We start from the raw sequence: 27849 nt of genomic DNA on the forward strand, positions 1-27849 counted from the left end.
CATTTGCAGACTTTTAGTAGGAGGTTGTTGTTATATCTAACCATACAATGATAATATTAGATGTGGTGGAATTTAGCGTTTACCATTCAGAGACGTCTTGCAAAAGACGTGCTGCGAAAGAGGTTCTGGCTGTTTGTTTTTTCGCTGTCTGGATCGGATTCTGGGTTTCAAGACGTACGATTGTATGAATGAAGTCGACAGTTTTACCGGGTGAAACAACTTCCTTTAATGTGAGAGGAGGCGTGCCACTATGCAGAAGGAAGGGGGAACATTCAATAGTGGCCCACTGGGATCCAATATCATATTAAAAGCCCTTGAAATGAGTGTAATAGGTCCCCTTTAACATGCTGCTGCTAATGCTCACCTCTCAGCTGAAGTGTTATAAAAAGCCCCAGACTCAAACATAAATTTCCAGGAGACATACGTTTTTTGAACAGTTTCCAAAGATGCATTATTGCATTATGAGGTCTTGCCTGCTGGGCGCCCAGGGTCAATATGATCCATCTAAATGTGCTATTTTCTGCAGCAGTGTATTAGTGCATGTCCTTGACGAAAAAGAGCTCAGAGCTTTTGTATTTACTTACCTGCTTTAAATGCTGGTGTGTTTGTGAAGCAGCTGGACCCTTTGATTCTGAGCCTGAGCTGGTTACTGTACAAACTATGTTGAAATTAGGGATGAATCGAATCCAGGACTCAGTTTCGTATTTGGTTGAATTTTGTACTTTTGATGAGGTTTGTTTCTCCCTGAACGACAGCATCGACAGCCAGCATCACTGTCATTATCACAAAATAATACTAAAAGTAAGCAAGTATATATTTAACTAATACTTACTTATAAAGTCCATTAGCTTGATGCTAACATATAATGGAAAACATCATAGACAGGCTAATGGAAATTAGCATCGCTATCGCTACAATTTTATTTCAACATAAACATGTTAACATGGCACAATAATACTTACAGACATGTATTTTCTCTGCTCTGTGGAAATAATTTCACTTCTTTGTCTTTTTATTTCTTGTTTTAAAAGAGACAAAATACTGAAGCCTGTTTCCTGAATGACTTGAAGCTTAAATGTTCAGTGATATTGTGTGATCATTCTGTTCAAATGCAAAATAGTGGTGAAAATTACTGCTCATTGTTTTTTACAGTTAGAATTAAACACACTGTGTGATGTTTAGTGCATTTATAATGTGTTTACGGTAGGATTCGGTTCACATTCGGCCAAATCTTAAACAGTGGATTCGGTATTAGGCAGAACTCCAAAAATCAGGATTCGGTTTATCCTGCTGAAATGCTCCTTGATGAGTGAGCGAGGAAGTTTAAGAGAAGAAAACACCTGAGCTGTTCAGAAGTTTATCATCACAACCACACTCACTCATGTCCTGGAAACCCGTCAGTGAGTGGACTCAACCGGCAAATAGAGCTGCATCATCATCACAGCAGTTTCACAGCAGTGTGAACAAGTCAACTATTGATAATACGACTATAATAATATTTATAGAGCACTCTGCAAAGTGCTTCACGGTAAAAAATGAAATAGTACAATAAAATGAAGATGAAGAGAAAGTACGAATAATAAAACATGAGGAAATTAATTAAAAGCCAAGTTAATAAATAAGTTTTCAGCTGTCGTCTTTAAAAAAAACTGTGCACAGAGCGTCCACATCTCTTCCAGCTGCTGGCAGGACGGTGAGCCGTTTAAAACAGCTGCACTGCCTATTTTCTTTGGCCTAAAAATGTGTGTATTTAAAAGCTTGGCAGTGGAGGATCGAAGAGCTAGTGAAGGATTATAAAACCATAGAGAATCTGCAACGTAAGCTCGTCGCACAAACCATTAAGAACCAAACCATTAAACACGTGAAAGGGCCTTCAGATCTATTCTTAAACACACTGGGAGGCCGTGAAGTGAAGCTACTGTAACACCGTCTTCTTTCAATTGGCTGCTTTGACAGACCAATAAAAAGATCAGTGTTGGTGCTTCACTGTTGCCTTCACACCTGGAAACTTCCCCGTTCTGCAGCAAACACAACATAATTTATCTTACGTCTCTTTTTTAACTCGATCTGGGAGGCACTGGGGAGGCTGTGGAGCTGCATGGGCCATTTATTTTACTTCAAAGCTTTGCCTTCGCCAATTAGCGTACCCCAGGCGTCAGCCCGTGATCTGCATCTCGGCGTTGTGACTGGTGAGCGGGAGAGCCGGTGTGTACGTGTCGGATTCACTTTAGTTTATCGTTACAGGAGAATAAATGTATGAGAAATGAAGGAGCGCAGCAACAGAGGCTAAATCTCTTATGTAGTTTTACTGTACTACTCTTTTTTTTTTTTAACACTTTGATATTTAAGAGTCCGATCACAGCTGCGAGCAACTTCAGTCATTAACATCCAGCTTCACAAAAGACTCCTGCACTGAAATACAAATCATGGAGCGTGTATCATTGCTTATTGATTTGTATTTTCTGAAGAAGAGGATTAAAGATTAAAGATTGAACAGTGTGAATATACATTTTTGATACTATGTAAGAGTGATTTCTTGCATCATTAAAAAAAAGGACCACTGCTGATCTTTAAACAGCAGTAGGTGCGAAAAATGACAAGTGAGCAAAAAGATATCTGAAACATATGAGTAACAATTCCTGATCAGGACTTTCACAATAAAAGTGAGTGACAACAGGAAGTAGATCATGATTTAGACTCTTATTCGACCCTAAAATAAAAAATTTGGTCAGTAGTAATAAAATCCACATACTAAAATCATCTACATATCCAACTCAATTGTACCAATTGCATCAACGGAACGTTATTATCTCATAGCGTGGTGAATGTGCAGGTCACAACTTGTCCACCAGAGCGTTGTGGAGTTGTTGGATTGTGTATTTGATGAGTTTGATGAGGGAAACCAAGAAATCCATGAGCCTCCGTAGCGTAGCTCTGAGCAGCTCACGGCTCTGCTCCGCCATTCTAAAAATAGCTTGCACAGACGATCCTACTGCTATGACTATAACTACTAAGCAGATCATGATTCAGACTCTTATTCGACCCTAAAATAAAAATTTGGTCAGTAGTAATTCACATTTTTTGCTCTGGTTTGGTCTCCACCCACTCCACATACTGAAATCCTACATATCCCACTCAATTGTACCAATTGCGTCATTGAAATTTTTATTTTTTAAAGTTGCTTGCTAACTGTAGCCAGCTCCTGTACAGTTCTTGGTTATTATACACCAGGTTTAATTTCAAATTAAAACACCAAGCCAAAAAAAATTACAAATGATCAAAGAGATATCCGAAAGAAGTGAGTAATAACATTTAATCAGGACTTTCACAATAAAATTGACTCTGATTTTACCCCCAAAACTAAATTTGGTTAGTAGTTATTCACATTTTAGCTCCTGTTTGGTCTCCACCCCGTCCTGAATAACCGACCTGTCTGTTACTAAAATACTAAATGCCCAAGCGGGGCGACCAAAACAAAGAGCTAAAAGAGGCTAAAACGGCTGAAAGACTGATGTAAACTTTCACATTACAGTGGTTTAATTCACTGTTGAACTGTAAACATTGAGATTAGTGCAGCTTTACGTCACACGATGAGCTGCTGGATGCTTCGAGCTTTTGTTGGATAATGAATTGACTTTCAGTTCATCGGGCGCTTTGAGCTGTAGGTGTGAAAGTATTCATGGGAGACGTCTTTAAACAACAGCTGTCAGGAGGGAAAATGGAGCCGTTTCATTTCTGAAAATAAATAACTACCTGTTAAAAACACTAGCAAAAATAATTAGCAGCATTAAATTAAATTAAATTAAATTAAATCAAATTAAATCCACTCCTGGTTTCTCTCCTGAATGACGGATTTTCTTCACAACTTGATTCATTCCTGCCTCTGTGTGTGTGTGTGTTTGTGTGGATGCTGTTTGGCTCTGACATGATGAAATATGAAGACGCGAGTGGAATCTAAATGAAATGTTTTCTTCCAAAATGAGATGGCCGGCGTTTGAAAAAATGCGACACCTGTTCTAACAAAGTGATCGATGGCACGACAAATTAGGACGAATCAGAGCCGAGTGTGAAGGATGGGAGAAGGAGGAGGAGGAGGAACTGGATCCTTCTTTTTAATGCAAACGTATCGAGACTTGAAACACGACGTCGATGCTGTACGTAAAGAGCATCTAAATATATAATACCCAGAATGCTCGGAGGCTGTGATTGACAGGGAGTTTGAACCCCGACGCCGACCCACGATCCTCTCTGCTGTCAGCGGAGTGGGAGGGATCGGCGTCATCTCGCCGTCCTCGTTCTGACGCGAGTAAAAAGCAGCGAATGTGCAGAGTACTGTATGTGCGACATGATTCAGACACACACACACACGCCTGCCGGTACATTGTGTGTGTGTGTGTCAGTAAAAGCATTTCACTTGCTGCTTTTGACTAATTTCAGTTTTATAACCTCGTCAATTTTCTTACAGAACTGTGGCGCAAATTTTCCTCAAGTGCTTCCTCTGTGTAATCATCTGAAGTACCCTCAGCGTCAACTGCACACACACACACACACACACACACACACACACACACACACACACACACACACACACACACACACACACACACACACACACACACATACACACACACACACACACATACACACACTGCAGGCTTGCTCTCTCTCTCTCTCTCTCCTCCTACTTTCACTTTGTCTTTTTAATCCAGCTCCTCCATCCAGTCCCAGGGTTTTAATAATGTATGAAGGGGAAACACAAGCAGACCGAGAGGTGCTGATTTTCAAGAGCAGCTCTGTGTGTGTAAAAGAAAAAAAAAAAGAAAAGAAAAGACATGATGAGTATTAATGTATAAGTTCACCACATGTATTGAAATATAAATGAACCTAATCCATAACTGTAAAGGGAGCGGGAGAGCGGCTTTATAAAGGACAAACAGTTGAGGATGAGAAACGGGACGGACGTTTACTATTCGCTCCTGTTTCTCCACTTCCATCCATCCATCCATCCATTTATCCTCCTCCCTTCTGCACCTCTGTCTCATCCTCTGTCACTTTCATTGTTTCCCTCCCTCCCTCCCTCCCTCTTTCCTCCCTTTCATTTAATTGATTCACGTCTCCCTCTCCGCCGTGTTAAACTTATACTCCCTCTTTTCTTAATCCATCAACTCTCTTTCTGCTCCTCTAATCCCCCCCTGCTCTGTCGCTCTTTTTTATTCCTCCTCGGGTATTTTCTGCCACTTCTTCTGCTAAATTGTATCTCGGATCCTTATTTCCTCCTCTGTTTCTTTCCCCCCCCTTTTTTCCTTCTCCTGCTCCCTAAGGTGCGTCTGCTGTACTGCTCCCTGGAGGAGGCGGAGCTGGTTTTCAAGGCGGCCTGGGCGGCGGGACAGGCCGGGCCCAGTCACATGTGGTTCGCCGTGGGGCCGGCTCTGTCCGGTCTGGGCCTGGAGGGTTTGCCCAAGGCCTTGTTCGCCATCCGGCCGCAGGGATGGAGGGACGAGCCTCGCAGGTACGAGCAGGTTCAGAGATGTTCAGATGTACTGCAGTGCATTCATATTTATACAGTATATACACACACACACTTTTTTTTCCCTTTTTGCACTGACAGACGTTTGGGACTTCCTGTTCCTGTGCACATTTAGATGAATATAAAACAGACCCAGAACATAATGCATCATATCTGCTTTACTAAACACAGCAGAATGTGATGCACTGGGAGTTAAAGGAATAGTTCAACATTTTTTTTGGCAAAATGGCCCATTGCCATAATAATCCCTATAGTCATAGGAGTAGGTTTGTTACCTTTAATTGTCGGTGCAAGCTGTTTTTAGAATGGCGGAGCAGAGCCGCGAGCTGCTCAGAGCTACGCTACGGAGGCTCATGGGATTTCTTGGTTTCCCTCATCAAACTCATCGATTACACAATCCAACAACTCCACAACGCTCTGGTGGACAAGTTGTGACCTGCACATTCACCACGCTATGAGATAATAACAGAACGTTACAAGACAGAGTTGTTTTAGAGGGAAATTCATGCAAAACCGCTGATGCACGTTCCCGTCGGGGGCAGTTTTTCAGCAAGCAGTCTCTGCATTTGTCTCGAAAACAACTCTCTATCGTAACGTTCCGTTATTATCTCATAGCGTGGTGAATGTGCAGGTCACAACTTGTCCACCAGAGCATTTTGGAGTTGTTGGATTGTGTATTTGAAGAGTTTGATGAGGGAAACCAAGAAATCCCATTAGCCTCTGAGCAGCAAAATATCTTGCACCGACAATTAAAAGTAACGAACCTACTGCTAAAACTATAGGGATTATGGCAATGGGCCAATTTGCCAAAATGTTGAACTATCCCTTTAAGTTTCTGCCCCACAAGAATATATATTATATATGTACCATTTGTTTTTATATAAAACTCAAGGTTGGTTTAATAAACTAACACGGATGGTTTTGGCTGAATTCCACGGCCTTCAGGAAAATCTTCATAAGTGAACATTGAGTTCAGAGGTTTTATCACAGAAATGTGTTTTCAGAGATCAGGAATTAATCCGTACACTCAATATTCATGCATCTATAAGTCGACGACCTTCTGAGCCACCGCGAGACGCTAATGTAAATCTGAATCTGTAGCAGCACAAATCCTGATTGTGCTGAGCGGTGCCATCATTCATTCATAAGTTCTGCAGGGCCGAACCCTTGAAGCTGCTGAACAACTTTATGATTTTAAATATCTTCATGAGGGTCAGAGAGAAAACAAACATCCACTCTTGAGTTTTTTAAAATCTTTTTCTTTTCTTTATTTTCAACGCATGAGGGCACGCAGTAAACCTTTACGACCACCTGATCTGTCGGTGATGTATTATCTGCTGCGGGGATGATCTGATTTCACCCCAGGGATCATTAAATTCTCATCTAATCTAATCTAAGTAGACCGACCGAGTGAATCCAGGTGAAAGGTGCAATCCTTTATTGATTTTGACTATTAAATCCACCCCAGTCGAGAGAGGAGATGCAGCGGGGGGTCGGATAGAAAGACTCCCAGCTGCAACAAAATCACAGCTTTTATTCCTATGTGTTTAGATACATTAAGTGCTTAGTTTTTTTTTTTTTACAGCATCCCACACATGACCTTGGGTAGATTTTGCATAAACTCATATGCAGGATTCCTTGTTGCTGTGCCAAGCAGCATCTGGTTTCTATGGTTATGAAATCATTGTCCGATCCATGCTGGAAGGGAAAGACCAGTGAGCAGCAGAGTAGTTACTTCTTTCAAAGCAAAGCATCACAGTTCAGCCTCAGTCAGGCTCAAACAGAAACGTTAAAATCCTCATGAGTTGTTTTCATATCACACTGGTTTTACATATATGAATAAACAGCACAGGGACAAAATACGACCAGATGTTTCCAACAGATGCTGCACAACAAAACAAATACTCCGGGAGAATTTGGTTCCATCATGTCTGAATTTACAGTCATAGTTATAACTTTAATTTAATATAATGAAATAACGCACCAGGTTAAAAGTAGGGATGTCCCATAATATCTTAAAAATGTAATATCTGTCCGTCCCATTATCAGTTTTTCTGCCGATAATGAAAACCCGATAACGTAATGCCTGGATTTGGCAGCAATTTAAGTAGCAGAGGAGCTCTGCTGTTTCTCTCTCTGCTTCAGTCTGGTGTTTGGCTGCACTTTGTATAAAAACAGTTCAACATTGTGAGATCTAACTTCCATCTGAGACAGAGCACAGTGGATCTGGCGCTGTTCAGCTGTTGCTGCACATGTGTGTGTATTTTATAAAGGCCAAAAACAAAGGGAAAACCATCAGCGATCGCCGCGCAAGCGTTTTAATCTTATCGGTTAACGATTAATAATCGGTTAAGGAACGTCTGTTATCGGTCATAAAAAAAATTCAAAGTGTGCATCCCTAGTACAGGTTGTTATCGGAATTGGAAATGAAGTGTTTGACAGCATCGGCATATCGGACAAATCGGCAAATCCCTAGTTGAAAGTGGTAATAGATCCACAGTAAGTAAACAATGTTTCCAACAGTGAGTCAGTCCAATAGACGCCCATGGTTAAACTTTACAGCAGCGTTGTGCAGACTCCAAAATCTCAGCTCCAAACATTATTTTGTGTTTGGATTAACTGGGAGTTAAACAGACTGAGGTGCTGCCAAGATGCAACAGAGCAGCCCACTCGAAACCCTCTCCAGAAGCCTCCGTCCATCTTTACACTGGATAAACACTACACAACCATCTATCTCTACAATAAAGCACCAACTTTTCTTCAGCTGTCATTAATATTTCACTCCATTTTCAGAGTTTTAACTACACAAACATTTATAGAGGAGCTTGACAAATAAGGAATAAAAACAAGAACGCCTTTCAAGTCAATGGAGCTCCTCCACAGAGGATGGAGTTGTTCACTTGTGATGGTTTAGATCTCATCATGTGACCTACATAGACGACTTCTGTCATTCAGTATTTAAAACACGTCATGTCTTGATAACTAAACCTTCTCTGGGACAAATGAGCAGCTCTGAGGTCAAAATATGAGACAGAAAACTTTCAAAAGTTTTTGTTATGAAGCTGTAGTTTCAAACAAAGAATCAATTTTCAAGCCGAGTTACAGAAAATCAACAACCTGCAGGTTAATGATGTAAATAATGTGAATATCTATCTCATCTTGGTGATGATGATAATTGCATCTTTACACTTTGCTGTGCAGGAATGATGGAACGTGAATAATGAAGTATTTTCACATCATGGTTTTCTGTGCTCTGTTGGTTTGATTTCTCTGGTCTGATGAGAGACCAACAGCTCCGTCATGTGATGTGATGTTTCCTCACCTAATGAGTTGATGGCGATCACCTGAACGCACCATTAGTCAATTGACCAGTTCACAGAGTTGTAAAGTGAGCGGCGTAAAAGGCTACAGCCTCCTCTCTGCTGCAGGCAGTGGTGGACTGTAACGGAGTAAATTTACTTGAGTACTGTACTTAAGTACATTTGTACTTTACTTGAGTATTAGATTTCTTTGGTACTTATTACTCTTACTTGAATACATTTCCAAGGCAAATATTTTTTACTTTTACTCGAGTTAATTTCTAGGAAGTCTGAAAAGTACTTGTTACTTTCAGGTCTGCTCTTTTTTTTCTTCTTTTTTCTAAAATCCTATTGGACACAAGCTGCGTTTGTCAAAGAAGGAAACCCTAACCCCTAAAAGCAGCACATCAGGTGGTTTCAAAGAGTTAATTCTCAGAAACAAGAGTTAAAAGGTCCTTAAATTCATTTAGAAAAAATTATAGTAATTCATTGATGTGAAAAATAAGAAATTTACTCTTACTTAAAGTAAATTTAAAGCGCGTGCGATTGTAGCGGAAATACTGAAAGTAATGGCAAACAAACACTGCATATCTCCAAAATCAGGCAGGTTTCCAGGATGCCAAGTAGCCTATTAATTTTAATGTAACAAGTGCCGATGAGAACCGGTGTCAAAAAGGAAAAAAGGAAGAAAAAAAAAACAATCGATCGCGGACTTCATGATCGATTTTCCATGGCAACGAACAAAGCTTCAAAGCTTCGATTTTTTTGGGTCAGCCCTAATGTCGACTGAGCTACTTTTACTTGTAACTGAGTAAATTTTGTACTCTTACTCAAGTACTGGGGTCGAGTACTCTGTCCATCTCTGGCTGCAGGGTTTTTATGAAAGCTGCTGCTGCTGCTGCTGAATTCCTCCGAGAGCCGTTCCAGATAGTAAAGAACGATGTGTGTGATGTTGTGGACCAGTGGTTTTTTGTGAACGTATTAAAGAAACGGGAGCGGCGTCTCGCCCCGCTGCACCGCTAAACACCTCCTTCAAGTCACATGTGAAATTAAATCCAACCTCGTTAACTGATTCACATTATAACATGCAACATGCAAACTTCATCACTCCTGCCCCCTCCCCCTCCCTGACTCACACACTGTAATAATCAAAACCATCTGAGCAGAACCTGCACCAGTAGCAACTGGCAGGAGATGAGCGCGGACGCCGGCGCTCCGACGCTTCCTGTCCCGAGGACGATGATGAATCAGTTCCCTGTGAAGAGGAACAGCGTCTGTGACAGCGACGATTTATTCACAGAGCACTTTTGAACTCTTGAACCCTCCCCAACCGTCCGTCCTCGCCGGCCCGTCCTGGCCTGCCAGCTTGTTTGAAGTGTTAATAACCCTGAATTATAGAAGCAAGCCCCCACGTTGAAATGCTTTTTAAATTTGGCATCATTAGCCGGGCCTTTTTCCTGCCTTGATGGAGCCTCATCAGCAGGAAGTTATCGCCGTACTTAAATGTATATTTTACATAATACATCGTAGCATCTCGTATAATAAGGCCTGAGAGGTGTTCTGTGTTGTTTTTTGAGCGTTGAATTACAAGTCAGAGTTGAGTTTACAGTCATAATAAAAAGCGGTGCCTTTTTAAAAAAGGCTCTGAAAAAAAACTTCATGCAGATCAAAGTCTGATCTATTATTAAACTGTCCTGAGACAGACACAGAGAGAGAGAGAGTGTGTGTGCTAATATTTATTTATCAGAGCGAAGGATCCTTAAATAAATACAGAATCTGGATCGTGGTTGTTGTGCTGAGGTCGTGCCTGCATTAGCGTGATTGCTTCATCGTGCTGTGGCTCATTCATCACCGGTGTCATCCATTCAGATTCATACAAGTCTGTGAGGCGGCCTTTAACAGCGCTCGGCTAATGCAATGAATACAAACCGCCCTCCTCTTATTGTGTTTAAGCTTTTGGGATTCTTGGCTTTAATTGATTTAATATTAATGTATGTGTTGGTTAAAGAGGCATCAAACCTTGTTGTTTCTCTGGTTCTTTCAGATCTCCTTAAAAGAGCAGAGCAAATCTTACTTTCTAATGCGGTTTGTAGAGTTTATCCAGTACTGTGTCTAGGATTTGTCTAATATTATATCTTAAGGTTTATTTGATACTGTAGAGTTCATCTAATCCTTTATTCATGTACTGTATCTATGATTTATGTGCCACTGTGCATAGACTTCATCTAATACTGTGTCTAGCAGTATTCGAGTATCACATAGTTTATCCAATCCAACCCAAGAGTTCTTCTAATGCTGTAGCCAATCCTGTATCGAGAGTTAATTCAATCCTGTATCTAGAGTTAATCTAATCCTTTATCTAGAGTTAACCTCATCCTGTATCAAGATTTAATCCAATCTTGTATCTACTGTAGAGTTAATCCAATCCTTTATCTAGGGTAAATAGAATCCTGTATCCAGAGTTAATCTACAGCTGTATCTAGAGTTAATAAAATCCTATATCTAGAGTTAATCCAATTTTATATCTAGGGTTAACCTCATCCTGTTTCTAGAGTTAATCCAACACTGTATCTAGCGTTAATCTAATCCTTTATCTATAGTTATAATCCTGTATCTAGAGTTAATCTGATACTGCATTTATAGTTTATCCAATACGTTGTGCTACTGTGCATACTTGATCTACTACTGTATCTATAATAATGTATATCTGGAGTTTATGTAATCCAGATTTAATGCTGTATTAGAATTGATCAAATTCTCTATCTACTGTAGAGTTAGTCCAATACAGTATATCTAGAGTTAATCTAATACTGTATCTAGATTTAATCCAATCATGCATCTATCTAGAGTTAATCTAATCCAATAGTACAGTACAGTACATCCAAAAGCACATCTAGGATTTATGTGCTATGTGTAGTATGATCCTGTGTCTAGAGTTCATCCAACCTGAACCCCAGATTTCCTCTAATTCTGTATCTGGAGTTCTTCCAATGCTGTATTTTAGAGTTATGTAATCTGGACCTGGTGTTTACCTAATGCTGCATGTGGAGCATATAAAAAAACACCACATCTAGAACTCCTTTAACATTAATGTACCTGAACATAACTCTGCACCATGGTAGTTTATGGGTGTACTGGTGGCTAGCATGTTAGCTTACAGGATGCGACATTTAAATAATCACATTTTAGGCCTTTTCTAAGGTGTTTCCTCTCTCTCGAGCTTTCCCTCTCTGTCAGGCCTTTGTGCAAAGAGGCTAAACATACGGTCGACTAATCTCTGCTCCGTCCTCACACAGATCAAAGTAATATCACTTTTCTCCTCTGCCTCTCAGCAAGACGGAAAACAAATGTGTTTCTCAAAAATGGAAAAAAAATGTTCCCCGGCTCGTCTCTGAAAGCAGAGAGTGATCTATCTATCGCTGGTGAGTCCGGTTCTTGAGCTTGACGAGGGGACGACGGCTCGTGTTTTGCATTTTACTCTCGATTTGTCTCTTTCCTGGTGCAGAGAAGCGCTCACACCCAACACCACCACAACCTCATTTATAGAAAGTGGGTAATTCTTCTGTGTCTCAGTCGGTGGGAGATGAGCCAAGATGAGCGTTCTTTAAAATTTGGCCCAGTTCAGCTCTTGAGTTATCGAGGAGAGGAGTTCATTCATCTCCCCCCCTGTGGGCTCGCTGCTATTAACTTTGAGTCTTGCTGCATTTCCTTTGTCACAGGATACGCACTTATTCAAACAACGACTACTGTCTCTTCCTTTTCTTTTTTTTTTTTTAACTTTCTCCTTAAAAAGAAAAGACCTTTGAAAACGTCCCACTGTCTCTGTCTCACATTGTTCTCTCCTTAATCCTTCAGGCGCATTGCCAAGGGCGTCTCTGTGCTCACCCACGGAGCCATGGCTCTGCGGAGGGACCAGGGGGCCACCAGCCGGTCGCAGTACGCAGGAAACTGCCAGAGTGACGGTAACCAGACCCATCGAGTGCCAGACAGGATCAGGTGAGAGGCAGAGAGGGAGGGAGGGAGGGGAGGAGGGGGAGGGAGGGAAAGACGGCGAAGGGTGACTTTGAATTTCGATGTCGTTCTCAGCAGCTCCTGACATGCAGCAGAGTGAGCGAGCAAACAGCAGAGCAGCACGGAAAAGTAAATAGTGGCCAGCAGCTTTAATGAAGCCTCCACATTCAGAGCTGAGTCATGTCGGCCTGGGAAACGAAACAAAAAAAAAACAGCTGTGGTGTTTCTATGGTCACATTCTTACATGTGAAATGATGCTGCTGCTGCTGCTTTCCCGTGTTTCTGGGGGATTTATGGTCGTCATTACAACCCTGAACAAATGTTGGTTTTATGTATGATTATTATTGGACGTTAGCATAATGAAAGACCTCCACACTGAGGGAGTATTGATTTTGAAGCTCAGCGGCATTGTTCAGGGTCACATTCAGCACCGCAGTAATGTAGACATATATAAAACATTATGCTGCATTCATGTCCCGGAGAACAACACCAGAGCTGCTGCTGCTGCTGGAGCAGGGAACAGCAGCTCCTATGTTTTTTCTTTTCTTTTCTTTTCCTTTAAAGAGCTTTTGTTGGAGTTCATATCTGCTCTAATGGAGATGATGGAGATAAGCAGTGTTGTCCTTCATGTACAGGAATATTGACATGTCACTGCACTTCAGCTCACCCACAGTATACGACTCCTTTGTCCATGCATCATCTCTTTATTCAAGTCTCTATAAGCAGAGTTTAATGGGAACATGTTCTCGGGCTCACATGGAGAGTGAATGACTGTGACGTTGTGATGTACAGTTGGTAGAGTTAGGAGAGGCTGCTGTTACACACAGATCCATCTCCCAAGCGACTCGAGGTTAATCTTCGCAAACTGGGTCACACCTGTTCAACATAGTGCATGTAATTATGTCATGGACTTGGCATTTTCTGCATTACAACACATTTATTTTAAATACAAACCTTCAATGATCTAACACCTGACCTGAGCAGGTGTTCTGCTCTGCACCCTATAATAAACGCTGCTCGCTGCAGGAGGCTCCACCCACTGACATTTACTACTGTACGTCTCACTGCTTCGTTAGCTCCGCCCCCTCACTGCCAGGAGGTTGTCATGGTTTTCTCTGGGAGACGATTTATGTTTGAGCTCTCGGACTCTGTTTGTTTGGTTTCATTTCCTGTTTTATTTTGTGATTCCTTCCCTAGTGTGTGACTTGTGCTTGGATGTTGTTTTTTATTTCTAGGTTGAGGATGAGTTTTTCTTTTTTTGTTGTGTAATAACTTACTCAACTCAAACACTTCTGTGTTTCCACTCTTTGTGTAAAATCTTTGTGCCACAGACTTTGCACACTGTGCTGTTCGTGTCAATTTGTGTTACTGTAAATGAAACCTCACACTTCTTTCTGCCATGATTACTTCCTCGCTCATGCTGTTGGCCTCTTGCAAAAGTGTGACATCATTGTGGAAGGCTATGGATTGAACCATTTGGATCCAACTGAGGACTCTTGGTCCCCAGTTGTGTTTTGTTGACACTTCATTTCATTTCAAGTCAGTATCAGTATTTAATTTTTCAGTATCAGTATTTTATTTTACACAACACACATGATAATTGTAGGCAAAACAGAATGTGTGAAGCGCCAGGTCTCCCAAGAAGCTACTTAGAGTTTATGGCAGGAGCCTCCAACATAATGCTAACAAATACATATTTATACATATATCAAGTCATGAAGGAATACAAGACAAAACATATGTCACAGAATACACGTAGACAATGAGACAATACATAGTACCAAACAAAAACATAACGTAAAATCACTGGACAGATCATAACTCAAAAATAGACATACAGACATCAGACAGACATACCCAGATTACAATGATACATATGAGTTAAGAAGTTGCACCTTTAATCTTTTCTTGAAGACTGAGATTGAATTGTATTGTATCTTAACTATGAACTATGAAACCTGACAAAGGTTGGAAAGGTTAGGCTGTTCTTCTACAATCCAAAGACGGATTTGGCAACTCTAATTTACCCGGACATGTGAGTGGTTGATCAATCCTGTGATGGACTGGTGACCCGTCCAGGATGTAACCTGACCTCCACCTCAATGTAAAAGCAGTGTGACGAATGATTGTAGAAAATTTTAAAAATATTTTTTTTCATTTTTGAAACCATTTGCTCTTCTTCCCCAGTGGGACTGTGAGTGTGTGGAGGGGGAACGAACAGATGAGTCAAACTTTTGAACTGTGGGTTTGATTGACTGCTGCCTCTCTGACACAACCCCCTGTAGGAGGCGTTTGGAGGAGTCGTGCTCTGCTCTGCAGCTGTCAGGGCCACAGCAGCCGGCTGGTAACCTGCTGCTCCGCCCGCTCTGGAGATCTGTGTTCAGATCCACTAATGCAAGTGGTTTCTGTGTGAAATTCACAAATTGTCTGCAGGAGGCGACGAGGACCAGCTCGTCCTCTGAGTCGAGTCAGGTCTGAAGATGAGATGTCACCGACTGATCGGTGATGAAGACAAAATGTTAATGAGGAAACAACGGAGAAGCTAATCTAAATGATTTCTCTGAACCACCAAATCCCAGCGTGTGTTTGTGCGTCCGCTCGTGCAGATGTGACTCGCCTCTCGTCGTGCAGCTGAAGCTCAGGTGCTGCAGCCGGTTTGTCAGTAATTGCGGCGCTGCTGGTTTGAACCGTCCACATGCGTCGTGTCTGAGCAGAAACATTGAACCCGAGGTTGTCGCAGATGTACCGTATGTCACTGTAATGGAAAGTCTATACTGTAGTTTACTCTATAAATGCTCAGATTGGCTCTTTCCTCTTCCTATTTGTGTATTTGAAGGCGTTCTGGGAGCCGCAGCAAAGTCCTTCCTGGAATAAACATAGATGAGGCAGAGCAGGCACAACAGAAACCAAATTACAACAGTTAACAGCAAAAATAAATAAAAAAATAACAGATTGGTGCAGATATGACAGATTGATGGCAGCGTCAGAGAAATCGTCCCTGCACAGACAACAAGTCTGACTGCAGATGGATGGTTACCGCGGGTTGCCTGCCTGCCTGCCTGCCTGCCTGCGCTCTTTAATGAAGCGAGGAGGTTCATTTTAAACTCGGCTAAACATTTCATGCCCCTCAGACTCAGGCGTTTCTCTCTCTCTCTCTTTATTTATTTATTTGAATGCTCTCAATCAGCAGCAGGGCTGTCTGTCACGCTGACAGGCAGCGGGGCTCGTGGGACTCTGGTGGAGTGGCAGTGATAGTTCTCGCCGCGGCGCCACGAATGACACCTGTAACACGTGAAGGGGTTTCACTCTGCAGGGAGATCCACGCTTGATTTCATGGACTTGTTCACATGTAAACATCTTCACTGTGGGACGAGTGTGAAAGCTGCACTTTGAACTTTAAACACCTCATGTCTGGATAGAAACCCGCTTAGATTAGACACACTTCAGGCCTGTAATGATTGTACAGTTTGTTATAAACCTATTGTGGCGGCTTGCAACTCATCAATCACTCAATCAGAATCAGAATTAAAAAATTAAATTATAAAATGTAGCAGTTGCACTTAGAATACAGAATATGAAGAGGATAAAGATTAGATAAGACATGTGCATATTAGGGCTGTACAGCCAGTGCATTATTTGTATTCCAGTTCCGATTCAAGCTTTAAAAAAAAAAATTGTATTCGTTATTCGTATTCGGGAAGAAACCGGAAGTGGGAGCACTAGAGACTTCCTCCGAGCTAGCCGGCTAAGGGGCCGTGTCCACCAGACGCGTTTTCAGCGCTCTGGGCGTCTATTTTACATTCAAACCCTATTGAGTTGGGCGCTCACAGCTCTCAGCGCCCTCGGCGGTAAAACGCCCTGGGCGCTTGCTTCTTTTTGTCGCGGCGCTCAGAGCGCTTCGAGTTGAAATCTGTTCAACTTTTAGAACAGCCCCGCGCTCGTCAATGTCACTTTTCACCGCACTGACCAATCAGAATCAAGAAGGGGCGGGACATACGTTACCGACAGCAACACAACCGGAGACGTGGCTCGGTTTATATCATGACCCACACTTGTATTGAAGGTAGGCCGACCTCAGGGTCCATGTCAAAAGCTGCTGCTAATGCTATTGTGTATTTCTGACACTCGTTGTAGTGTTTACATTAAACAAGGCAGGAACACGGAAGTGTCAGAGGACTCGTTTTGTAACCTAGCAACAGCGGCATTCTGACGAGGGAGAGAGAGAGCGCTAAGCGCTGGGAAAGCAGCGCTGAGAGCGCTGTCAGAGCTGAAAGCGCGTCTGGTGGACACAGCCCCTAACTTCCGCTTTAGCTCTCAGCTAACTAGAACGGGAATAAAATAATTTATTGTGCGGCTGAATGGATCAAATTCTGGTCTTGGAACAAGTCGTTTCGCGGGTTGTGCACTCAAAAAAATGTATCCACCGTTTTATAGCCGCTTCTTTTCCCGTTAAGGTGCATTAGCGCCACCTAGTGTGTTGGAGTGTGAACCAGAGTCACCTGGTTATGTGCTGTTGCAGTGACTGAGCCTGAGGGTTCTCTTACCCAAAACCAAACTGTGGCAGTGTCTCGTGCATGGATGTGATTGGATTTTTTCGTTCCGTTATGTTGTAATCTCTTGTAGTTGGCTCAAAATCATGCTCAAAACTCGCATCCAAACGTTTCTTTTTCTTAAGAAAAAAGCTCCCGAATAATGAGGTGAAACTTCGGACAGAAAAATTATTCTGGATCAAAGCTTTATTTATTATTTTTATTTATTTACTTCTGAATAACGTATTTGGGTTCAGGTACATCCCTAGTGCATATATATACAAAGACAAAAATGTCCTTATACTAGTTGTTTAGTTGTGGCGTGTTGGTTGGCGCTCTTGCCTCCCAACAAGAAGGTTCCTGGTTGAATTCCCGAGCCTTTGGTGTATCAACAATGGATGGATGGACTCTGATAATTTATACGGGAAGACAGGGAATATGTAAATTTAAATTCAAGATTTAAGACTGAATGCATGAAGACTTACATCTGAAAGTGATACAATAAAAAGAGGCAAAACACATCAAATGAAAAAAGAAAATACAAACAAAAGGACTGATGATTATTGTGCAAAAAACTCAAGGAGAAAATGCAGGTGCTCTTGAAGAAGACGGCTCAGAATCAAACCACAAAACTTCACGCACTCTTGCAAGAAAAATACTCACTCAAGATACTTTTTTTCTTCCTATTCTCAAGTTCTGTTTTTCTGTCACTCATTCATATAGTCATCAGTATGTTTGTACTCACTTGTATGAGTCTATAAAAAGGTAAATGATGGAGGTAAGTTTGAGATCAATCTGTTTAATGGCCACAGGCAGGAAGAACTTTAGGTTCTCAAGTGTTTACACAGGGCTCTGAGGAGTGGGTGGAAGGTACTTATTGATATTTTCTTGCAAATAGCAGCCACCCATGCTGTAATTATTAGTATTGGACTTCTTATTGTTGTTATTGAAGGAATTGTTGGCGGTGGAAGAACTGAAGGGGCAGATTCAGGGACTTGTCCTTATCACGGTCTTTTATGTGTAGGTTTGTTTGGCCTCGGTGTCACTGTAGTTATAGATCTCTGCAGCTCACTCTGCTCTCTGGCTGGTCTCAGGTCTGTTGGCACTGCACCACACATCACTAAATCATTCAAAAAAAACAACAAACACACTCCTCAATGTCTCGTAAAGTGCAAATATGAGAGCGAGTCAAGTTAAAATCAAAGTCTTTGCTCAGTGTTGGTGAAGCTGAGTCTGACTTAAGTCCTCCACCTGTTGTGTTTGGACAGTCGTACCTCCGTTGTTCTTCTGCCTCCGAGCTCTGGCACATTCACATTGACACGGAATAAAGAAAAGTGCCTCAAACTGTCGACTCTCGGCTTTAATTGACTGGATTTACATCACCAGAAGTTGATGCCCAAAGTTTAGGGCTTCAAAAGTAATTGGACAGATGCACATGAAGTCAAACAAAATATTCACATTTGATATTCTGAAATCCTTTGCAGTCAGTGACAGCATGACGTCTTCCACCCACAGAAACTTTGCTGCTGGAGTTTCTCAGCACACAGGCGGTGGAGTCAGACTGAGCTCAGGTAAGTGATATCCACCATGAACAGCTCTTTGTTTGTTCTGGCTTTAAAGGGACAACGAGGAGTTTCTATTTGGTTATAAAAAAGTCTCACGTTAATGTGGATGAATCTCCGCTACCCACACTTGTTAATGGGTCAATTTTCGATAAATATATTGTTTTGTCTCTATCATTATTTTGTTATTATTAGTGGTGGCGGAGATGCTGGTCGAGCCGACCAACGTTTCCTTACTTTCGGTTTCGTGGCGAGTCATGAGAATAACGCCGCCGAATCGCCGTTTATGGTCGGAACTACGCCGGTATGTGATCATCTTCGAACCTCTGACTTTAATTCTTGATGAATGAAAACATGAGTCTGTCTTGCGCCGGTCAAAGAAATGTACGGTGCACGGAGGCTCATAAATGTAGTGTGAAAACGCTTCGCTTTTCCAAAACTCCTCGTTGTCCCTTTAAGTTTAATGAACTGTTGAATGATGAAATGTCGCACCAGTGAGTTTTGATGCGTATCTGAGAACACGGCGTCCAGGCTCCAGTAAACCTCTTCGTTCCTTTTCCTTCACCCTGTTGTTGCCGTCAGCGGTGAAACCATCAATAAATGCCTGTTTACCGGTTCCACTGGAGCCATTCACGTCCAGAACCAGAGCCCCGTCGGTCTGACAGATGATGTGGTGGACTAAAGCTGCAGGTCACGAGCTGTTCCTTCTTTTTCCTTTCTTTTCCATCATTTTGACAGCGGTTGATGTTTGTTTCAAACTTTGTTGCAGACTTGTGCTCGGTTTCTCTTTGTACCTGTGGTCTTGTGACCTGAAGCGTCTCTGTAGATGACGTTCACCTGGAGTTTCGCTGCTTGTGCTGAATCTTCTGAGCTTCTGGCAATGAAGTCTCCTCTTGATCATTGACAACGTGTCTGCCTCGGCCCTGGAGGAGAGCTCTCTGTGCCGGGCTGTCTTCGCCTTGTGAAGGATTTTCCTGTCATCCACAACAACAACAATAACTGGCGCTCATGAACCAGGTCACTCAACACGTTCTGCTTCTCCTGTGAGCACCTGCTGCTCTGTTTGGACTGAACCCAACTGTGTCGATGAAGATGTTCCTCTGACCTCCTCACTCCTCACACTGACAGATAAATCCAGCACAATCTGGATCTCTGCACTCAACTTGACCTGCTCAAGAAACATAACTGAACTACGTCTTCAATCTTTACTGAGGACACAACGAATGGCAGGTTTCATCGGCAAAGAAATGACAAACTCAAGGATTTCCACTCTTGAACTTTGGACACTGTGAGTTCAAAAGACGACATCTCCCTCCATAGTTATTGCAAAACACTTTGAATTTTTATTAATATATCTGTTATTGCTGAAGCACATCCACTCTGAAGGTCTGACACACTCCATGGTGGAGGTATGTATATATCGATAAACAAGATTAACGTGTGTTCTGTCATATTGACCTTTGGCCTGACCTCTAATCAATAAATCAGTTCTCAGTCTCAGTCCAAAGCGTCTCTGTGGACAGTTCCCACTCTGATGGAGCCCTCATGTTTTCATTTTAGCAGATTTTTTTTATGATAAAAACAGTGAAGCCTTTGAGCATTTCTGGACAGTATCTGCAGCGTCTATGGTTCAGGGATTATAAAGTCACATCTGCATAAAGCAGCACATCTGTCCACTATTAAAAAAAACATGATTTATTTGCAATTAATCATGATCAACTGCATAGTATTTAATCAATCGATCATAGAGTTGTTTTTTTTATGTATCAGGTATGCTGCGACTTAACAGCAGTTTTATTTTTATATTATTTATGGCAGGAAATATTGTGATATTCATTATTTAATTCAATAATATGAATGAACAATGAACAATGATACAGTATCAGCCTACAACACTCATCCTCCTCCAGACCTTTACTTTCTATCTCACTAAATAAAAGGACACACTTGTATCTGATGATAGGAAAAATAAAAAACCTTCAGCGATGGTTGAACATGAAAAAATGAACTTGGTACAAATACCAAGTTCATTTTTTAACCTTGTCCTGAGCTCACAGACAGTGAGTGTGAGTTTGCTCCTCTGTTTACAGTAAGAATGGCTTTGTTCAGCTTTGTTTATTTCAGAAAAACTGAGTTTGAGCTTTTGATAATTCTGCCGTTCATAAACCTGAAAATGCTGCAGATTAATGGAGCGACTCTCTCGCCAGCAGAGCTCTTCAGTTTTCTACTGAGTGAGTGGGAATCGGTACAAATGCACACTCAGCAAATCTCCCCTGAATAATTAATCATTAAGACGTTAAAACAAAGTTGATATCATTAATTATCTTGTGGATTTATGGACTTAATGATTATGAAATATTGAGGACGGGCGGCGTTCCTCTGCATGCGGCGCGGCACTGCAGCGCATCAATCCTCTGCACCGAGCGTGTTTGAAGAGCGTCACACAGGCATCATGTGTTGTCTGTTGGAAGGATGAGAGACGTTAGAAAACAGCAGCAGCGCAGAGGAGAAGTCAGAAGAGACTACAGACATTTTAGAGCTGCTTTGCCTCCTAACGACCTCCATTAGTCAGTTGTTCTGCTCTGTGTGCTGACAGCTGAAACAGATGTGGATTTAACAAACACACAAACACACACACAGATACACATACAGAGGCTGCATGACTACATCCACTGAAAAGCCAAAAACCCTCCGAACATCCAGCTGCTCACGTTTACTCTCTGGCAACGGGAGTCGTCATGATAGTAGAATTTCAAACCCAGCACTGATACTTGACACAGATATTTCACCTCTACATTTTCGTGAGAGAAAGCTCCCGCACACTGTCATCACTTGCAAAGATTTTTATTAAGCTGAACAACGTTCCGGTCCTGAGACCTTCGTCAGGTTCTGAAGGTGTGTGTGAGGGAGGGGACGGTATAAATAACCTCGGAACCAATCAGCGTCCTCACGTGACAACACCACAGAGGAAAAGTTACATATTGTACCAATAAAATATACACATTGTATCGAAAAAAATAAATAAACAATGAGTAATTCATCACTGGACAGTCAGATAAATAAAGTCCAGCACTAGGCTAAGCTGCCACAGGTGTAGTACACAGTATACAGGGAAACCATACCAAACAATAGACTAGATCGGAGCAAATCACGTATTGGTTAAAAGTTTTTTAAGACCCTGAGGGGCACTCGGGGAAACAAAGAATATAGAAAAACATATTTCTGACAAAATACGAAGTCATCCAACGATTGAAGTACATATCTGAAATAGGCCTACATGTCAAAGATACTGAATAAAACATCATTTCATATCGAAAATAACATCATTTCATATCGAAAATACAAACATTAATCATTTACTGCAAGCATTAAACATTTTTTCGAATTTCTTAACATTTTTTTAACATTTTTAAAGCCAAAAAGGGGGGGGTTAGGAAGAGACCTGTCAAAATTATCATAAACACACATGAGGCAAATCATCGTTCCTCTACATTTTCAAAAATAACGTCATTCACAACAGATAATTAAAAAAAACTCTTCATTTACACGAACCCACATAAATACACTGTTAATACCTACTATGAGATCGCCAAGCCTATACTGTAGGTGGCTCTGTAACGATAAGCATAAAGCCATGCTAGCCAATCAGTATTTTGGAAACAGCACAACAACAACAACAACAACAGATGACACGAGTTACTTCTGTTCCTTCAGAGGTGGCATGAAGTTTGTTCTTAGCCAAGCAAACTGTAAACACAGGTCATTTCTGTCCCATACTGTTACTTCCTGAAGCCTGACACTCCGTTTTCAGTTTTTCCGATTCTCCACTTTTGCTGAAGATTTCAGATGTAATTGTTTTTGGTGACTTGAAGCTCTGTTTTCTTGTAAATAAAAGGCCAAAATCACTGTATTTTCTATGTTTAAATGGGGCCCAAGGGTCCTTCAACTGCAGACTTCATCTCCCAACCCAATCCCATAATGCATTTCGATCCACTTGGATTATTGCGCAGAATTGAAATAATTCCAGTAAGATTTTCTATCTCCTGGTCCTTTGTGTTTTGATACGAGTGGTGTGTGAATGTGCTGCTCTGGTCTGCTGAGAGTTCCCAGTGAGTGATCGTCTGAATGAGCTGCAGCTGTTAACGCTGCTCAGCGAAGGGAGCTGTGCTCGGAGTCGGCCTGGAAACTCTTCTGAGGCTCTTCTGAAACTTACACCGTCTCATTTACCAACGCTGCGTCCCGGTCCACATGGTCTACGGAGGACAGAGTCTTCTAGACTCGTCCTCTGTAGGTTGAAGCCTCTGAACTGAGACGAAGCTTATTTTTAAGCCTCTCCCTGGTCGTTTGCCTCGTAAGATAAATACCTCCAAGCAGTGCCCCTGCTGGTTTTTTGTTTTTGACTAAAACTGGTGGTGAAGGTCTTTCAGCTGCAGCTTTCATAGGACGTGTTGGTTTTCTGCCAGCGACAGTGTTGATTAGGATCAGTTTCTTAGACTATGGAGCAGTGAGGAGCTGAGGAGACAGGATAGAAAGAGAAGATGGAAGATGATAAGGGATGATGATGATGATGATGATTATATTTCTGCTCAGGAATCATTTTTGCAGCTTTCAACCATAGTAGCACCACACAGGATGATGGAGTTCGTAACGTTAAGACGTTCAAACCAAAGTGACTCGTTATTCACTGAACATGAAAACATCTGACTCAGTGTTCTTCTAAAGATGGAAGCACTTATTTAAAAAGCAGTATTTTCAGGACGTGTTCAGTTCACGTTGTCAAGACTTGACCTTTTCTTTCTCTTTTTATTTCACACTTCAGAAATCAGAAAACTACCATAAACAGGTTTTCAAAATGAAGTGCTTATTGACATTCGTGCAGCGTCAATACAATGTTAGCTTCAAACACACTTTTATTATCATAAGGACATTTCATTATGTTTAGTATTGAGTAGAATATGAAACAGGACTGAATGTGGAGGAGATCACCGTCAACCATCATCACCGAGCAGCTTCTGTAGCCGCCGTCCTTTGTGTTGGATTTCAGCTGATATCTCGATTAAACAACCATCTTTGTCGGTCAAAACACAATAACTTAATTTTTTTTATTCATTGAAGGCCACAGCATCCACATAGTTACACTGAGTTCTCTGTAAGACCAGAGGAGACCAGGATGTAGTTCAGTCTGACAACAGGAACCAGAACATGAAGAACATCTCTGCTGTCGTTGTGTTGTGTTAATTCTCTTAAGATGAAGCAGCAGCTCAAATATAGAAATAACAAAGATGCTGAATGTAGGACAGAGGAGGATATTAGTCTTGACTGTTAATTACAAAATTGTATGTATATAATAGATGATAAAGCTTCATTTAAAAATACAGAGAGAACAAAGATAACGGAGGCGAAGGAGGAGGAGGAGGAAGAGGAAGAGATGGCAGCAGAGGAGGAAGAGCAGAAAATGGAGAAATAATAAAAAGGAAATGAAAGCAGAGAGGACTGAAGCTACAGTCACCTCAAACCCTCAGGGGGGGGGGGGGACTGGTGACTGCTCATCTGTGGCGGAGGAGTGTCACACCACCCCCTCCCTCTGTCTCACTCTTTCTTTCTAATAACCACAGTGTGGACGCTGTGGGAGACCCCGTCACTCCGTCCTCTCCACCTCCTCTCTACCTCCTCTCTGTTGCCTTCACTGGCTCCGTTTATTCACTTTGCTGCTTCAGATATTAAAGTAACACTTTGAGTCAACAGCTGATGTTAAAGGGACAACGAGGAGTTTCTATTTGGTTATAAAAAAGTCTCACGTTAATGTGGATGAATCTCCGCTACCCACATTTGTTAATGGGCCTATTTTCGATAAATATATCGTTTTGTCTCTATCGTTATTTTGTTATTATTAATGGTGGTGGAAATGCTGGTTGAGCCGGCCAGCGTTTTTTACTTTCGGTTTCGCGGCGAGTTATGAGAATAACGCCGCTGAATCGCCGTTTATGGTCGGAACTACGACGGTATCTGATCGTCTTCGAACCTCTGACTTTAATTCTTGATGAATGAAAACATGAGTCTGTCTTGCGCCGGTCAAAGAATTTCACGGTGCGCGGAGGCTCATAAATGTAGTGTGAAAACGCTTCGCTTTTCCAAAACTCCTCGTTGTCCCTTTAATGTGTTAAAATACTGTAAAGATGCTGTGAGTTTGGATTCAACAGTGACTCAGACGTTACATCAGGTTGACCGTCCGTAGAGCCACAGACTTTAAAACACGTTAAGCTGCTAATTAACGACGTGTGATTGAAACTGTCATAAACACGGTTTGTATTGTTTCCTGTCACATCGGTGTCGAGGCCGGAGGAGGAGAAGCTGCTGCTGCTGCTGCTGTTTAGGTAAAGCAACAGTTCCTCTGAAACACAGGAGGGAGGATCAGGAAGTGTGAGGACTCCACGTCTCTCATGGTGCTTAGTGTCGTCTTTCCTTCTCTCTCTCCTTCTCTCCTTCTCTCTCTCTCTCTCTCTCTTTCACACCTTCCCTCGATGCTCATCAACATGTCTTCTTGTCACCTTCCCATCTGTTGCACTTCCTGCCGTGGTGTTGGTTCAGGTTCTGTCTCTCTCACTCCTCTGACTTTCTCTTGGATCTGATGTTCTTTCTTTCTTTCTTTCTTTCTTTCTTTCTTTCTTTGCTCTCACATATTTCATTTTCTTTTCTTTCTTCTCCTTCCTTTCTTCTTTCCTACCTCCCTCCACCCTTCCCTCTTACTTTCTTGCTTTTTTCCCACATTCATTCCTTTGTCCCTTCCTTCGTTCCTGCCTTTCTCTTAACTCTTCCCTTCCTTCCTTCCCTCCTTTCCTGTTTCTTTCCCTTCTGTCCTTTTCTTTTCTTTTTTTTCCATCTTTCCTTCTTTAAGTCTTCTTTTACTTTATTTTCCTCGCTCCTCACTCCCTCATTCTTTCTTGCTTATTTCATTTCCTTTCCTTTGTTCATTCATTCCTTTGTCCCTTCCTTCGTTCCTGCCTTTCTCCTAACTCTTCTCTTCCTTCCTTCCTTCCTTCATTCCTTCCCCCCTCCTTTCCTGTCTCTTTCCCTTCTGTCCTTTTCTTTTCCTTTTTTCCATCTTTCCTTCTTCTTTCTGTCTTCTTTTACTTCATTTTCCTCACTCCTCACTCCTCACTCCCTCATTCTTTCTTGCTTATTTCATTTCCTTTCCTTTGTTCATTCATTCCTTTGTCCCTTCCTTCGTTCCTGCCTTTCTCCTAACTCTTCCCTTCCTTCCTTCCTTCCCTCCCTCCTTTCCTGTCTCTTTCCCTTCTGTCCTTTTCTTTTCCTTTTTTCCATCTTTCCTTCTTCTTTCTGTCTTCTTTTACTTCATTTTCCTCACTCCTCACTCCTCACTCCCTCATTCTTTCTTGCTTATTTCATTTCCTTTCCTTTGTTCATTCATTCCTTTGTCCCTTCCTTCGTTCCTGCCTTTCTCCTAACTCTTCCCTTCCTTCCTTCCTTCCCTCCCTCCTTTCCTGTCTCTTTCCCTTCTGTCCTTTCCTTTATTCATTCATTTGTCCCTTCCTTTGTTCCTGCCTTTCTCCTAACTCTTCCCTTCCTTCCTTCCTTCCCTCCCTCCTTTCCTGTCTCTTTCCCTTCTGTCCTTTTCTTTTCTTTCTTTTCCACCTTTCCTTCTTTCTGTCGTCTTTTACTTTATTTTCCTCGCTCCTCACTCCCTCTTTCCCACTTTCTTTCTTGCTTATTTCCTTTCCTCCTATGTGATTGAACAGTAGCAGTGGTGTATCTCATATATGTATTCTTTCTATATCTATATATCTATTAGATTTATTATTTGTCTATTGATTATCAGTGTCACACATTGTTGGTTCCTGCCACACTATCTCGTCTCCTCCTTATCCATATGTTTCCTTCATCCTCTCACAGCTGCATTACTCCCTCCCTCCCTCCCTCCCTCCCTCCCTCTCTCTCTGAGTCCAGTGTGAAGACTCTCAGGAGGTTTTGAGTCCTCACTTCACTCCGGCCTGTCGTCGCCCTGTGGAGATTTTTAGTCTCTTGTTTCATTTTCTGTTTCTCACTCGTGTTTTTGGTTCAAAGACACAAAAAAAATCTCTGATACCAAAAAAACCCCCCTGACGTTTTACAGCTGATGTCTTCAATCAGATGCTGACAGACGTAGCTGCTAGCGAAGACACTCTTCATCTGTCGCTCCCTCCCTCTCTTCCTCTCCCTCCCTCTCTTCCTCCCTCTCTCTCTCTCTGGCTGTCAGCGCTGACCCGTCATGTTGCGTCTTAAACATACATGAGGTGCGTTCCCCCTGAGTGGACGTTAAAGTTACATGACTCATGTCTTAACAATCGTGATAATTTATTGAGGCGTTCGGGGGCCTGTGGGAGAACAGGCTGACAGTCACTTCTGTAATATGTGCTCAGAGGGAGGGAGGGAGGGAGGGAGGGAGGGGGGGGGGGGGCTTCAACTTTACTGTGTAATTATGTGGAGGCTTGGTTAATGGTGTTGCCGACGGTAACGGCCGCTCTAATGCTTTCTTTCCCCTCGTGTGCTCCGACCAGCGATGTGACGAGCTCACGCCTCCGTCTCTTTATGTCTCTCAAACACATTCAGTCAAAATCACACAGCAACAAAAAATAAAAAACAAAACTCACTCTTACAGCACATTATGGAGATCTGCATATGTTTTAAGTTACTTTAGTTTCAGGGCTTTTTTTCCCATTAAATTTCTCTTTTTTTTGCTTTTAGTGAATTTTTATTTTTTATTTTTTTATGACCCTGATACAAAGAAAACAACACAGATTAATTTGCACAATAGGCACAGCTGCTTGTTAGTTACACACTTTCTTATAAAAGCTTTTCCCAGCTTCACTTTGCAGAGTCGCCTCTGCAGCTTTTTATGTCTCAGTGCTGGTGACAAATCATGT

General features: G+C 41.9%; 1 protein-coding gene across 1 annotated transcript in view; it reads left to right on the top strand.

The window, feature by feature from the left end:
- The window catches only part of grin2da (glutamate receptor, ionotropic, N-methyl D-aspartate 2D, a), a gene marked incomplete at both ends in the record, with an annotated part of 160155 nt that overhangs the window by 16566 nt on the left and 115740 nt on the right, over positions 1–27849 (top strand). The window contains 2 exons of the mRNA XM_083982355.1: positions 5322–5509; positions 12682–12822. Coding sequence (XP_083838481.1) covers positions 5322–5509; positions 12682–12822 — 329 coding nt within the window. The remainder of the gene's footprint in view (positions 1–5321; positions 5510–12681; positions 12823–27849) is intronic.

Source organism: Trachurus trachurus (genome assembly GCF_905171665.1).
Source record: "Trachurus trachurus genome assembly, chromosome: 11".
In the NCBI taxonomy this organism is placed as follows: Eukaryota; Metazoa; Chordata; class Actinopteri; order Carangiformes; family Carangidae; genus Trachurus; species Trachurus trachurus.